The sequence below is a fragment of the Vidua chalybeata genome, chromosome 12 (assembly GCF_026979565.1).
Source record: "Vidua chalybeata isolate OUT-0048 chromosome 12, bVidCha1 merged haplotype, whole genome shotgun sequence".
NCBI lineage: Eukaryota > Metazoa > Chordata > Aves > Passeriformes > Viduidae > Vidua > Vidua chalybeata.
In genome coordinates this window covers 1,485,216-1,501,269 of record NC_071541.1, presented here as the reverse complement: position 1 = coordinate 1,501,269, position 16,054 = coordinate 1,485,216, and the positions used below count along the sequence as shown (strand labels likewise).

The 16,054-nt window shown below is 50.9% G+C and overlaps 1 protein-coding gene across 1 annotated transcript in view; it reads left to right on the top strand.

Moving 5' to 3' along the window:
* ITPR1 (inositol 1,4,5-trisphosphate receptor type 1) overlaps positions 1-9,836 on the top strand; it is a 159,785-nt gene extending 149,949 nt beyond the window's left edge. The window contains exons 60-61 of the mRNA XM_053953544.1: positions 3,509-3,670; positions 8,461-9,836. Coding sequence (XP_053809519.1) covers positions 3,509-3,670; positions 8,461-8,550 — 252 coding nt within the window. The 3' untranslated portion in view covers positions 8,551-9,836. The remainder of the gene's footprint in view (positions 1-3,508; positions 3,671-8,460) is intronic.
* Positions 9,837-16,054: the final 6,218 nt, after the last annotated feature.

Sequence of the window (16,054 nt, the reverse complement as noted above, 5' to 3'; positions counted from 1 at the left end):
GGGAGCTGAGGGCACCCCGGGATCCTGGGAACAGGGAGCCAAATGTACCCCAGGATCCTGGGAACAGGGAGCTGAGGGCACCCCAGGATCCTGGGAACAGGGAGCCAAATGTACCCCAGGATACTGGGAACAGGGAGCCAAATGTACCCCAGGATACTGGGAACAGGGAGCTGAGAGCACCCCAGGATCCTGGGAACAGGGAGCTGAGAGCACCCCAGGATCCTGGGAACAGGGAGCCAAATGTACCCCAGGATCCTGGGAACAGGGAGCTGAGAGCACCCCGGGATCCTGGGAACAGGGAGCTGAGGGTCCCCCAGGATCCTGGGAAGGGGAGCTGAGAGCACCCCAGGATCCTGGGAATGAGGAGCAGAGTGCACCCCAGGATCCTGGGAACAGCAAGGAGCTGAGAGCACCCTGGGATCCTGGGAATGAGGAGCAGAGTGCATCCCAGGGCAGAGGGTGCAAAGGGCATCGGTGTGTGGGTGCCAGCAGCTGCACAGGAGCACGGGCAGCCTCCCCTCTCCAGGCTCACTCAGTGCCTCTCAAATACCTCCAAAGCCCCAAGACAGACGTGAGGCCTTATCTTTAAAGGCATCCCAGGGCTGAGCTGAAGTTCAGCAGAAACTGGATCATGGAGATATAAATCTTTTATTGACCCCTGAGTGGCAGTGCTGGGAGCCAGGCTGGCCCAGCAGGATCACCATCCCCTGACCTTTCAGCATTCCTGCTCCGTTCCGTTGGTGCTGGCTCTGCTTAAATATTTATTTATTTGAAAGAAAACACCCCCACACTCCCAGCAGGGACGGGGACGGGCTGTGTCTGCTCCTCTCTGCAGGGCTGGGGGAGGCTGAAGAACAGGCTCGAGGTTTCCAGTGAAATCCAGGATGAAGAGTGTGTGCAGAAGGCAGAGCTGTGTCCTGCTGTGCTGGCAGCTCCCCTCTGTCCTCTCTGCACCTCTGTCCCCGTGCTTTCCCAGCCTCTTTGGGTGCTCACCCCCTTGTCTGGGTGGCAGCTGGACATGTCCAGATAAATCCTGGCCTTGGGTGGTGCCAACCAGCCGTGGGAATGGGGAGGCAGATCAGCACAGCCCAGTCAGGGTGGCCAGGGGATGTCCAGGTCCTTCCCTGAGGTTCTCCCTGCACAGGGAGCTTCCAGGTGCCTGTTAACCCTTTCCAGGTGGGTCAGCACTTAGCAGGGCATTGCCAGGTCCAGCTGAACTGTGAGCCCTGGCCCCCAGCTCAGAGGCACCCAGAGGGCTGTGTGTCCTTGTCCTCAGCCTTCCCCAGCCCCAGCCTGTGGAGTTCATGTGAAGCACGGTTTGGTTTTAATCTTTCAGCCTTGACATGAGAACCAGAGGTGCTTTGTTGGTTTTATTCAAATCAAAGCCAAGATTTACTGACTTTGAGGGCTGGGGCTTTCAGAAACCCAGCGAGTTTGGAAGCTCTGAGGAGGCTGCAGAAGTTGTGGGTGCTGTTTGATTTCACCTTCCGGGCCTGGAAAGATCAAGTCACAGCCTCTGCAGCAGCTGCAGCGCTGGCCAGAATTGCAGAGTAATGTTGGAAAGTGCTTGGGGTATTTGTTATGAAACACTGCAGGTAGGGAAAGTTGGTGCTTCCCTCATCCCTTTCATCCTTCTCAAGGATGGGGCCTGGGAACGCTCTGGGGATGGCCTTAGGAAGGTTTTTGGGAACAAGGACAATATTTCTGGAGCAAGAAAGGGCCAGGCAGGAGCTTCGGGGCTCTTGTGTCTGCCTAGAAACCTCAGGACATGAGCCTGAGGGTCCAGGCAATTCTGCCAATATAAATTGCATTTCACTCTAATTTTCCTCGTCATCTGCCCTTGTTTCTTCCCTGGAGGAGCAGGGGGAAGTGCAGTTGGTGTAGTTGGTATTCCCTGGGTGGGAGATGCTGGACCTGAGCACAAATGTTGAGCTGCCCCCTCCTCCCTAATGAGGCTTTTACTACAGCTGGAAGAACACAGTGCAGTGCTGCCTGTTCCTACTATTAAACCTTAATTGTGGGACTGGCGTTTCCTAAAGTCCAAAATATTTTGGCACTTGTCTTGGTAAAGGCATATTTTTTTTTTTTGTACATAGATTTTTTCCTCCTTTTTATTAGCAGAAACCATCTGCCCTGTAAACAGAGATCAGGAGCAAACAGCCTTCCTGGCAGTTCTGCATCACGTGGGAATGCTGTGGTGCCTGCATGGGAAAGGGCCTGCTTTCTGCCTTCTCATCCTGGCAAAAGGAAACTCCAGGCACATCAGAAGCAGCTAATTTAAGCTGATGAGTCTTGGCATCGCATCTGAATTGCAGAGAGGATGTGACTGGAGCTCTCTGTAGAGGTGCACAGACCTGATTAAGCAGGATGGATGCTCCTGGGAATGAGGGGGAGCATGGAGGGAAGGGGTTGGAGCTGGAGATTTAGGCAGGGAATGACAAAAAGCCAGGAGTTTGCAGTGCTGCAAAAACAAGCTGGGAGCCCAGAGAAGAGCCTGGCCAGCCAGTGGGGTGAGCTGTGGTCACTGTTAATCAGCAGTGCTGATTGATTTTTGATTAACAGCATCCCTTGATGTTAATGCAGTCATCCTTCACTGTGCCTGCTGTGTTCAAACCTCCCCAGCTGTGTCACCTGTGAGAGCACACACACCCTGATCTCAGCCAGCCCGAGTTCAGCTTCCATTTCAGAGTACATCTCCAGCGTGGGAGGAGAACCAGACTGGATGGGAAACCAGTTTGATGTTGAACTGTAAGGTGTCAGGACGTGGGGTGCACCCCTCCTCCTCTTTTGTGGCTTTCTGTTCCGCTCCTGCCTTTATTTTTAACATCTCTGGCGAGTACACGAGTGCCTGTGCGACTCTGTACAGGCTCCTCAGCCTGAGTGTGTGTCCAGTGACATTCCTGACTGACACTTAAACATGGGCTATGAGAGACTTTGTATGGTTCAAGGAAAACTCTACAGGCAGTGCATTGTAATGTATCTGTCCCTCATTTTAGCCTGAACCAGACAGTCAAAATACGATCTTTTTCATTAAAAAGGGAAGCATTTCAGCTATGGAAGCATTTCCAGAATTTGGTTTCTTTTATCAGAGAGCACAGCCAAGCTTTGCCTGACCAAAAAAGCAGAAAATCTTCCTCAAACACAAATCAGAAGATTGTAAGATGGCAGTGGATTTCTAGCACTGGGAAATGTTTGGCCAGACGTGAAATCTGGGCTGGTTTAATGTCCAGTGTTTGTGCATTTATCCTGAGGTGTATGTGAGGGAGCAAGGGCTGGGGACAATGAGTAGCTGGGGAGGAAAGCCACAGTGAGCAGCCCCAGTTCCCAGCAGTGCCTCGGGCTGGCACTTTGCAAACTTTCCAGTGAGATGCAAATGCAGATAACTGCAGATAAGCACAGAGCTGCTGCATCTGAGGGATGTCCCGTGGCTGTAGAGCTCTGTGCTGTGCTCTGGGGGCAGGTTTTCACATGGCAAACGCTAATTTGTGCCCTGGTGTGTGATCCTCAGGAGAGAAACCTGGACTGGTTCCCCCGGATGAGGGCCATGTCACTGGTCAGCAGCGACTCGGAGGGAGAGCAGAACGAGCTGAGGAACCTGCAGGAGAAGTTGGAGTCCACCATGAAGCTCGTGACCAACCTCTCTGGGCAGCTCTCAGAGCTCAAGGATCAGGTAAGGAGCGGCCACATGTTGTAGATGTCGGCGAAACCAATGGGAAGAATGATGATGTCTAACTCCACTTCAGAAGGCTGAATGATTTCTTTATTATAATTATGTTATTATACATTAATATGCTATATAAAAAAGAATACTAAATACTACATGCTACTTTCTCTAACTATCATATCTCACTCCTCACAACTCGTGACCCTGTTCTCCAGAGCCCAGACACAGGTAGATCCAATTGGCCATCAGGCCCAAACAATCCACCATGATCCAACCAAGCGCTCACTCTGGGTAAACAATTCTCCAAACACATTCCACAAGAGAAAAACAAGGAGTAGAAATAGAAATTGTTTTCTCTTTCATTTCTCTCTGTGCACCTCAATAAAAAATCCTGAGAGAGAGAGAAATGTGCTTGCCACAGCCACACACCGTGATGGGCAGCACAGGCTCCTGCCAGCCCCGCCTGCAGCTGGGCTTCTGCAGCTCCACGGCTTCTCCCGACCCCAGGGAGAGCTTCCCCAGAGTGACTCGTGGTTAGGAAAGAAGTGAACAATCCAAATGTCCCCCCAGAGCCCCATGCTCCAGCCGACCTGCCTGGTACTGACCCAGCTGGAGAGTTCCAGAGTGGCCACATCAGAAAGGGAAAACTTGTGTTAAAAAACACAAGTTTTTTAAATTGTGTTAAAAAACACAAGTTTTTTAACTTGTGTTAAAAAAAATCACCAGAATCATTACTGGCTGGTGCAGGGAAGCCTGTGTGTGGTGGTGGTGTTGTTGTTTGGGGTTTTAGCCCGAAGAGCTGAGCGCGATCCTGTCAGCCAGAGGGTGTGACACTGACACAAGGGCTGTGTCACCGTGTGCACCTCAAAACCCACCGAGAAACTGGAGGAGCACTCGAGTGGTTACTGGTGGTGCTGGTCCCTCCGTGCTGCGGCTGTGCTGCTGTGCAGATGTGATTTGGCTGCTGCCACCCTCAGCCTGCAGCTCACACACCCCCAGGAGGGTTTGCCCTGCACCACATGCTGCTGCTGCGAAGCGGTGAGCGCTCCACAGACCTCGCAGGGTTTTTCTGGTGCAGCAGCTTCTCTGCAGCCAGAGCTGGGTGGCTTCTGCCTTGGCTGGGCTTGAGGACATCGGGGGGCTGGTGCCCAGCCCAGCCCCAGCGATGGCTTTGTGAAAGACAGAAGCAGCAGGGCTTTAGCTGGTGTTGTCCCTAGGGATTCCAGCCTAACTGGAGGGAACAGGGAAAGCACGGCTGCCTGTGCTGGCAGGAGCTGTTTGTGGTGGCTGCTTATCTCTGTGCATTAATAACCTGAGCCAGATGGTTCAATTAGTGAATTGATGTAGGTATTGGCACTGGCTAAGATGAATTGCTGACTTGCACCTGGGTGGTGGATGGAGCTGCCCGGGGCAGGAATGGCCCAGCAGCTCTGGGTCAGTTCCTCTCCCAACACCAATGCCATCCCTGCTGCCCATCTCTGCTGGGCTGGCTGGGTGTCTCCATGAGCCACTCCTCTGTCAGGAGGCCCTGGCAGCCAGCACTGCCCGAGATCAGCTCCTTCCTTCCGATCACGCTCTGCACTCGGGCTGGAGCTGGGCCCTGTCCCGAGCACCCTGTGGAGCACAAGGAAGGGATTAATGTGGGGGACAGGGAGTGACAACCTCGCTGCCCCGGGCTGTAATTAGTTCTCAGGCACGGTGCCACAGAGCCCCTTGCTCCAGTTGGTCTGAGGATGGAGGGCAGAGGCAGTTGCTCTTTTGTCTGGGCTTTAATTCTTGCCGGGCAGTGGTTTGGCTGTTTTGCCTGGAAACAATTTTCCTGCCCCATGTGTCCTGTGTCTCCCTGCTGAAGGCTCTCTCTCCAAGTGCTCTGCAGGCACAGGAGCCTCCCCACTGGCCACAGCCTCACGACACATTTCTTTCTGAAGCTTGCAGCCCTCTTGGCTGACCAAGCACTAAAACCTCTCCTTGCTCTTTGTGAAAATAAGAATGAAGGGTTTAGCTTTTAGAGAGCTATTTGACTGTAAAAGCAAGAGAGGAAACCAGCTTCATTAGTGTGGTGATAGCTTTTAGGAATTCCCCTAAGTACCATTATTGAGAGCCCTGCTGAAGATGCAGGATGCTCCAATTATGTGACAAAGCCAGTATATTCCTCCTCCCGATCAGGAACTGTCTCCAGGAAAGAAACTAACTCAGGGAATTTTTATTTGTATTTATTTTCTTGTAATTAAATAAAGGGAAAACCTCTCATTCATTTGCTCTTCAAGCTCGTTAGGTTTCTGGAGACTCTAATTATTAGAAGCCGAGTTCCAGCCCGCCTCCTTCCCCAAAGTGCACCAAGAGCCATTAAAATCCTGATCACTTTAATTCTGTGTGAAAAGATTACACCATAATTGTCTGCAGCAGCAGGGGATTAGATGTAATCATCCAGAAATCCTTCCCAGCCCCTCCTTCGGTGTCAGCTGAGCACGGGCACCGGCCCTGGCTGGGACAGCCCCCCTGGGCTGCAGGTGTGGCTCAGGGTGACTCAGTGCCAGCAGCCCCAGGGGCAGGTGCTGTGTCCAGCAGGGATCCTGCTCCTGCCCCAGCTGGTGCCCTGCTCCTGGAGGTGACTCCAACTCACCATGACCTTTGGAGCCAGGCTGCCTCTGTCAGGCCTGGCTCAGCTGAACCCCTGGGGCAGTGTTTGGGTCCTGTCAGCACAATTCCAGGGCCTGGCAGCTCCCTGGGGATTCGCTGTGCCTGGCTTTTATGGCCTGTTAGCCCAGGTGTGCTGTCACTGGGAAGCTTTTGCAGGAGATTCACTCTCCAGTAAATGTGGTGGCAATAAGTTGCTCCCTCCTGCAGCCCTGTGCCCTCCACACAGCATTAAGCGTAATGCAGGATTAATAATGTTCTGCATTGACACTAAAATTGCATTTCTCCCTCTTATTTATGGTCGGTTGCTTTATTCTTCCCTTTTTTTAAAGCACCATCCCTTTTCTACACAGCCTGAAAAATATCTCCTACAGTCCCTTTTCATTGTTCCTCTTTCTTTCCATTTTTATTCCACGCGTCCTCTGAATCAGTTTACTGGCAGTGTGAAATCGTGACTCTCGGTTTGCTCAGGGAAGATAATTAATGTAAAGGGGCATTTTTAAGCCAAGTCCTTGTGGCCTCTCTGCATTTCCACTTGTGGGTTATCTTAGCAGCAGTTTAACACTCAGGTTCATCAGGGAGTGGGTTGTGTGCGTGTTCAGAGAGCTCTGGGAAGACCCCTCTCCTCCTGCTCCCATTCCCTGTGAAGTGTTAGAAGCTCTTTGTGGAGAGAATTCCAGCAGGAGAGAATTCCAGCAGCCGTGCAGAGGAGCAGGAGGTGTTCCCTGGCCTCGGGAGGCTGCTGTCAGCCCTGGGGAGAGGGAAAACAGCAGCTCTGCCTCCCCTTGGGCCAGGCAGTGAGCAAGGTGCTGGGCTCAGGTCAAGGTTAGTTATGGTTTCAAGAGGAATGATGGTGTTTCAGCCCTTTTCCTGGTGGTTGCAGGAGTGCCACTGGGCACACAGCGAGGTGTGGGGTGTGCAGCAGAGGAGCCTTGTGGAGGCTGCCCAGCACTGCCTGTTTGGAGCAATCCCATTCCCCACAGAGAACTCCAGACCCGAGGTCAGCCACTGGCCCTGCCCCAGCTGGGAAACTCCATCAGCACTGGAACTGGGGTTTTAAACAGATGCACCCAAGTGCTTTAGTGCTGACCATGGTGGTGGGGCTGGCTTGACTGTTGGATTTGATCTTGGAGGTCTTTTCCAACTTCAACAATTCCATGATCCCAAGTGTGTTACAAATGAACCCAACATGTACACGCCACCTCCCTTCTCCTGGGGTTGCTGCCACAAGCAGTGACACTGGCTGGCATTTGTCATTAAACAGCAAAAACTGGAGAAGTTAAATGATGGCTGTAGCTGGAAGGAGCAGCAGGAGCAGGATGGGAGTGTGGATCATGGTGTGCTGACCCTGAGGCTGTGGGGGCTCTTGGGGGAGCCCAGGTGCCCTCGGTGGGGCAGGGATGAGGCACTGTCCTGGCATTCCCTGTGAGCCATCCTATGTGTCAGCTCCTCTGCAGCCACAACGCGCCAGGAGCTGTGGGATCCAGCTGTGGGATCCAGCTGCTGGCTCCCGAGACCCTGCCCAGCCAGAGTCATTCCTTACGTGGCTTATGTAACTTGTCAGAAACCTCTCACAGTTTTAAAAAAGCAGAGTGGAGCCGTTGGATTGTGGCCATTTCTCAATATCAGTAATAACAGTGATCCATTTGCCGTTCACGGTTCACCGATCAGGAGAACGTTATTCAGTGAGTGGGAAGCAGATGGGGGATGCTGAAGTTTGGGGTGTGTGGCAGTGAGGTGGTTAAGTCCTGCCTTGGCAGATGGGGAGGGCTGTTGGCTCACTCGGGATGAGCGGGGAGTGCTCAGTGTTTTCCAGCAAAGGCAAGGGTATTCCCAGCCTGACTGCAGGGCTCGCCCCTTTTTCCACCCCCTCTGCTGGACGGGTTACAGAGAATTCCCGACAGGGGAGGTTTCTGCAGGCTGCTCCCCTCTCTGATTCCCGCTGTCTGCCGGGCTCTGCCGAGCTGTCCCTGGCACAGCAGTGTCCGGGCACACAGACGGGCTCGTGGCCATGCCAGGGCTGGAGTCACCCCCTGCCCCGGGAGCAGGCGCTGGTTGTAGCCAGTGCTCCGCTGCAAACGCCAAGCACAACAGGCCCTTGGGCGAGCTGACGCACAGGAAGCGCCGAGGCCTAATGAGCAAACTTGTTAATTTTCCAGATGACAGAGCAGAGGAAGCAGAAGCAGCGCATCGGTCTCCTTGGACACCCCCCGCCCATGAATGTGAACCTGCAGCAGCAACCAGCCTGAGCTGGGAGGGTCACGGCCCCTCCGGGACCCCCCAGACATCCCCAGCCCGGAGGCTGCTCCCTGAACCTTCTGTGCATCCTGTACATACCCTGGTTTTATACTTAGATGTATATGACTGCTACTCTTATCAAGCTGGGGGCGCGTGGATTGTGATTAGAACTGTTGGCACGGGACAGAGGTTAAACTTTGTGCCAAAACTATCAAAATTGCCTTTTCCTTGGAAGGACTTAAGAGAGCACCTGAATTGCACTTGAAAAGATTATTTGACTATGTGACATGTATTTTGTATTTAAAAGAAAAAAAGAATAGAATAGCTAGTATTTATGTTTTTATACAATTGTGCAATATGAATTATGCAATCACAATATATTTGGAACTCCTGAATGTCCTAAAGGGAGTGCACATCTTTGGATCTGGTGTGTTAGTACAATGTAATAAATGGTATAAAATTACAGGTGTAAATGAGGCTGCTGCAAAATTGTGTAACTGGTGATTTTTTCATACCCTTGGACATTTTTGTACCATGTGTGTAAATATCTTGCAATGCCATATTTGTTGCCTCTTCCTCCCAGGGATGATGCTGGGACTCCGTGAGCTGTTCAATTGGTATCGATTAAAGCAAAACATTATTTTGAAGCTTCCGAGTGAGGAAAGCAGGAGGTATTTTTCAAGAGATTTCTTTAGAGTACTGAGGCTAGAAGAGCTCAGACACCGGGTTTTTTAAATGCTAAGATTTCTTAAAGGGAACTTTTTATGCAAAATGAAGTTTGGAATGAGGATGCACTGCTGGCGAGTCGGTGCAGTCTCCCAGGACCGAGCCGAGGCTGTCCAGGCTTTGCATTCTCAGTGTGTGGGATCCTCTCCTTCTATTTTTTCATTAGAGACCTATGTGCCTGCTAAAGCTTTAGCAAACAGGCACTGCACCGACTGAAACGTGTCCTGTAGCTGAGCACTGATGTGTGTAATGCTTGTGTGAGAGCCACTGGTTTGAGGCTGCTCTGTCCCACCCTTTCCTCTCCCTGCCCCCTTTCATTCGGCCACTTTCTTTGGTTTCTGATTCTCCAGAGTGTGAAAGGAAACTTGTTGGGTTGTTGTTTGGTTGGGTTTTTTCCTCCAATCCGCTGCATAGTTTTATACATGGACCTCATTTTACAGAAGCTGAATTCTCTGCAATACTGTCTACAAAAGGAAAAAAAAAAAAAAAGAAAAAAAGCTACAGACAGAGCTATGAAAATTTGTAAATGCATAAATATAGGTATTTAAATAAATGATGCAAAATACTCTACGGTCAGAGGCTGCTGGTGGTTTGTGTCCCCTCCAAGGTGCTGTGTGACAGTTCTGTCACACCCACATATCCTGGGATGTGGCATCACAGAGGCCTGACAGGTAAGGATGGGACTTCTCCCAGTACCCAGAGGGCCAGAGGTTGATTTTTTTAAAACCTCCTCCAGCACTGAGAGGCATTGGCACCCAGGGATCTTCACCTGCGGTCACTCTGGGTTGGGATACTTCACACTTTCCCCACTGATAGTTTAGGTTTGTGGCTGTCATTGGAGCATGTGAGAGTTAAAAACCCCTCCAGCTCCAAGTATCGTGGGCACAGCAGCGTTGCTGATTATGTGTATTTGATTAAGATGTAGCAGGAACTACCTGGTACAATTAATCATCTTTAATCTGGTGAGTGCACACAACTGTCTGAGGTGGGTGCCCCTAGCTCAGGTCATCAGGAGAGCTCAGCAGGAGGGCACCCGAGGGGGAGGGAGGAAGGAGGGCAGCCTGACCAGCAGTCTCCCAGCCAGATTTATCGGTGAGATTGTGACTCCTTAATCACATGTATTTCCATATATATCTCCTGGCAAATCTGTCTTCCTCTCTGCAGCTAGGTGTGTGCAGAGGGAGCGCGGCGCTGCGGCTGCCGCCGGCGTGGCGCGGTGGAGGAGCAGGATTTCATTTTCCCTGAGCAGCAGAGACACGTACCTGACTCACTCCTTCCCCTCCTGCCATCCAGGGATAAGCAGACACACAAATTTGTCAGCCTTCCCAGAGCCTCTGCCAGTCAGGTGAGAGGGAGGCGGCTGAGCACAGCCTGAGAGGGCACCCCTGAGGATGTGTGCTGTTGCTTCATCTTTACCTTAAAAAGGCAGAACCACCGAGCGCCTCAGCACTGGCACAGCCCTGCTCTGCTCTGTGATCCGTGTGAAACCAGCGGGGTGGAACCCGGGCCTCTCGCTGCGGCTCTGCCTTCCCAGGAGCTGTGGGGAGATGCAAAAAGGGAGGTTCTCTCCCTCGGGTGCAGCTGCAGCAAGAGAAGCAGAGCACAGCCACCACCCCGGCAGCGGGGATGCAGTTGTGTGGGCGGGTGGGTGGTTCCAGGGGTGGCACAGATGGCTCAGGAGGTCACGCTGTGTCCCCAGCCTGAGCAGAGGCTGTGTCAGCTGGTCAGCAGAGGAAGGTGACTCTGTTCCTCCCCTCAGCCCACAAACAGGTCATTCATGTCTGCAGATTCATTTCTGCAGTGACATTTCGTGCATGACCATCACATTTTTCCTTTTTTCTTCTTTCATTCTTGGGTTTCTTAAGCATTTTTACATTTTTCTTTCTGGCTGTGCCAGCAGAGACAGGGAATGGTGAAAACCCTGCTGGGGCTGCTGGTGGTTCTGTCCCTGCAGCTTCTGACATCAAATCTGTGTTAGGACTTTCCCATTCTGGACTGAGATCTGGTGCCCCATGGCAACTTCGTGATCTCAGAGAAAAGCTCTGTGAGGGATCTGTTTAATTTCCCCATTTGGGGTACTCTTTTCCACAAAAACGGAGTATCTCTGACATCACAAAAAGCTTTATTCACAATTGTTGGACTCTCAAGTGAGAAAAATCCTCCAAAACCTGAGAGGTATCTGTAACGTAAGTTTAGGTCCTGCACAGGAGGGAGCTTTTTTGCTCTAAAAACACATTGCTGACATCCAGTAAAATTAATGATTGGGTGACAGACAGATGGCTGTTGGTTTAAGGATTAGATTGAAACCAGGGAGGTTCCACCTGCCCTGCACACACCTGGGTTTTCCTTTGGCATCAGGTTTCATTAAACAGGACTGCTGGATGTTAAAAGTTTGGGACCACAATTACTTTGTCTCTTAAATAAGAACTTCCATTTGGAGGTGGAAATCAAAAGTGACCTTCTGAGGAGGAAGGAACAAACCAAATCTACCAATTTTGCTAATAATGGAAAGTCCTAGAGGGGAAGGATCTCCGTGCATTCCTCAATTTGCATGGCTGGCTGAGTTCGTGGAGGAGCCTTTTCTCCGCTAATGAAGCAGGTGACATGCTAATCAAGGCAATGCAAATAACTGCTCTGAAAGCACAGCCACGGCCCCAGCACCACCACAATGGCAAATTCAAGCCTCATCCTCAATTTTGCAGCAAATTGGCGGAGGGCAGGACAAAGGAGCTGGGATTGCAGCATCGGAGCTCGCGGCGGGGCTTCGCACTGGGGCGCGCGTGATGGAGACCTCATTACATAATGGGGGCTTGATTGATATCAGGGAAGTCATAATACAGCTCCATAGCAATCCCCCTGGTCTCCCCGGATGGGAAATGCTCCTACACACATGCCTAATAGGGGTTTTAAATTGCCCATTGTGTTTCCGAACAAGAGAAACTTATTTGGAGTACTTTCCCTTTCCCCTTTCCAACATAAGCAGCTGAAGACACTGCCATGTGTGCTCTCTGCGCCCTCAGACCCACTGGCTGCAGTTCCAGGCACACGTCCAGTCCCAGAATGCGTCAGGTGGGAAGGAATCACCTGGTCCAACGTCCCTGCTCCACGGGGCCATCCCAGAGCTTGAGGCAGGAGTGCACAGGAGGTCGCAGGGGACGCCTGTGGAGCCACCCCGTGCCAGAACAGCCAAAGCCAGTTCCACGTCAAGTGCCTTCCCTACCTGGGGACGCAAAGTTCATGCTGACGGACTGGGGTGGCTCCCCGTTTCCCTGGGAGACTCCCTGGCTGTGGGCCAGCGTGCCCAGGTTCTCCCACGCCGCGCTGGAAGTTCCATGAAGCTGTGAACTTCCTGGCCCCGGCCAGCACAGAGCGTAACCTTTACGCTCAGCACGGTGCATTTACTTCTACAAACACACTGACCAGGCTTTGAGCTCGCTCACGACGAGCTGTGGGTATTTGGAGTGAAATCAGGACAAATATTCCTTCTAAGTGAAACTGGCATTGTCACTGCAACATAAGGAGTAACTTCTGGAGAGATGCTGTATTTCTCCATTCGATTTTTTATTTACTACCTTTCCAACATTCTTTCAGACTAAACATGTTAATGAGCTGAATGTCAAAACCACCCACGAGTAAACTGAGCTGTCCCATCCAGTAGGCTGATGTTGGTTTGTTTTTAGTAACTAGCAAGGATGCTGGAAAACCCCTATAAAGATTTCATTTTTAACAAAAAGTACCAAAAACTCCACCAGTTTTGCATCACAAAGTTGTGGTTAAAGTCAAGATTTGAGTCAAGCAGCATGTCTGTGGTTTTTGTGGGTGGATGCATCTCGGAATGACTATCAATCTGTCAGAGGGAGATCTGCATGTCATCTCTGCATATGACAAGCAGAATCTGCAGTGACAAATATCTTTCCAGTACTCGCTGCGCTGAGCCTCGTACCCCTCCTGCCATCCAGAATCGCCAAGTCTTGTCAGCACGTAGCTTGGACATGCTTTTTTTCTTCTAAACCGACACAAACAGAGGAAGGAAAGACAAATATAGAGCAGTGCTCTAGAGATGCCACTGAATGCCACTGCCAATGTGCTTAGTCACCCCGAAATTGTGATGTGCACACAGGAGGTGCCGCGCCGGACACTCGGATCAGAGCAGCCTGCCCAATCCTGGCTGCACTGCTGCAGTTACGTGTGTGAGGGGGACACTTGGAATTGAAATTGTGTAAGGAAAAAAAATTAAAGAATAACTCTGGACCGAATCAGCTGGAATTGCATGGGGAAGTTCACGGGGGAAAAAAACAACAACAACAACAACAACAAAACAACCAAAAGCTGATTGATTTAGAGCTTGACTGCTGGTGTGGAAGTGCCCAATCTTCTCCCTGTTTGCAGGTCTCCGTGGGAGAAACAGGAGCAGTTTGAGCCAGTGCAACACAGGGAAAAAAGCCTGAAACTCAGCAAAATCAGGAGATAGGAAAAGCACCCTGTGCATAGCTGAACTCCCAATGCTGGGATGCATGCAGAGTCTGTGTGAGAACATGCTGACAGCTGGATAAAGTGCCTCGAGGCAGGTGCTTCCCCAGGAGCCCCACGGAGCAGGAACAGCCAAACCCATTTCCAGGCAGCCCTTCCCTCCTGAAGCACTATCATCCCTCAGACCTGTCTCTCGGCTTTCTCACCCTTTAGTTCTCCTCAGCTGGTTCTTCTCACCCTCTCAGCCCTTTTTTTCCCCTTTCTTGTCTCATCTCAGGAATTACTTTGCAGCTCTTGCTTGCCCAGAGGCCTTCCACTGCCTGGAAATGGTGCCTGGTCCCAAGGGAATGGGCAGGAGCAAAGCCCGTTCCTGGGCTTTATTGAGGCAATGAGTTTGTTTTCACTTTCCTTTTCTAGCGCTAAGTAAATACACAGAACACCAAATCTGAAGGCAGTGAAGAGTGGAATTCCATCTCTGTTCCATGTGTTCCAATATGACTCTTAAAATAGTGGAGATGCTGTGTTATGATTTCCATTTTGCTTGTGTCCATAACACTGTTTTTACGCAGCAGAGATGGAAACACAATCTGTTAAGTCTGTAAGAAACTTTTCCTTATGAATGATGGGTGCAAACATCATGTACAATCACATTCCAAGAAGAAAATTCTATCCCCTTGGTGTTAGCAGCCCCAAAAGGAGCTAAAAACTGCAGCTTGCCTCTATTTACACACCACGGGAGTTTTCACATCAATTTAATCACAGGATCATTCATTATTCACAAACCAAAGAACCATTATAATCAAGTAGAGTCATAGAATTGTTAAGGTTGGAAAAGACCTTTAAGATCATCAAGTCAATGGTCAACCCAGCCCTGCCACCATGTTCACCACTAAACCATGTCTTCTATGCCACTTCCACAGGTTTTTTGGGACACTTGCAGGGGTGGTGACTCCTCCACTTCCTTGGGCAGCATGTTCTAATGCTTTACAACCTTTTCTGTGAAAAAAATTTCCCTAACATCTAATCTAAACCTTCCCTAGTGCAACCTGAAGTTGTGCAGTAGCACAACTACCTGCAGGACCGAAATCACAGAGTATCTCCCCGTGTCCAACCCCAGAGTGGTGGGAAAACTGCCTCACATCTTCAAGAACATCTCCATGTGATGCTAAATTTGGTGTTGACCTTTGCAATGTGGCCCTGTGACTGACTGCCTTTACTGATAAATGTATTTATTGCCTTTAATTTGAATTTTTGCTGCCAGTGAATCTCATTCTGGCACAAAAGGTCACCTCAACAGCCAGCAGACTTCTGCAGAGAGCAACCTGGATTGCGTCCACTTAGATCTAGAGCTGATGAGAGAATTAAGCTATTTAAACCCAAAATGCATGGAAATCCAGACTCACCCTGGAGACACCCCCAAACCTACAGCTGCTCCAAGTCTGGAAGAAGCCAGGACTAGGGCTACGGAAAACCTCAAACAGGCAGGGCTGGCTGGGCAGGATGAGTCACCCACAGGGAAATGCTGCTGATGGGCTCCTCCTGAATGTGCTCGCAGAAATCCTGCTCTGCTGCGTCAGGAGCCTCTCTCCCAAAGGTGTGTGTTTGTGGTTGGCAACCAGAGCTTATTCCCTTTTTTCCCTAAAATTAGGAAGTGGGAGGAATAGAAGGAAACAGTGGCCTCCAAAACATGCTCAATGTAAATGTCAGGAAGAGATGGAAAGGCAGGTTCCTTGCAGCCCTTTGATGTCAGTGCCATCAAGGCCGCTCCTAAGTTTCTTCCTGGCCCTGTGAAAATTTCCTGCACAGAGCCAAGGGCATCAGTGCAAAGGATGTCTGGGATGAATGGATGGCCCTGAAGGAGCCACCTGGTGCCACCCCAAACAGAGCAGTCCATTTATTAAGGGAACGCTCTACCAACAACTACTCCTCAACGCTGGCACAGGACAGGAGTGGAGTGAATAAAATCCTTGGCTGTTGCCTGGAGCAGGCATGGATAGCAAGGCTGTGGGCTGCAGGATCCCCTCACCTGGGGAAGGGTTTGAAGGAATAAGTATCCAAGGAGGAATGAAGCAGCTCCAATCTCAGGGACATCTGGCTAGTTAAAGCTTGCACCTGGCTCCTCCAGGCTGCTGCCCAGTGCATACTGCACATTGCTTCCCACCTTGCCCTGGGCAGAGCTCCCAGCTGTGATTCCAGCATGGAGAAAAGCAGCTGGAAGCGTGTTCAGTGCTGACCAGAGGCCACATCCCTGTGCCAGAGGCTCTCCTGCCTCCCATATACACCCACCCTTCTCTCCCCATCACCTGTCTATGAAATGAG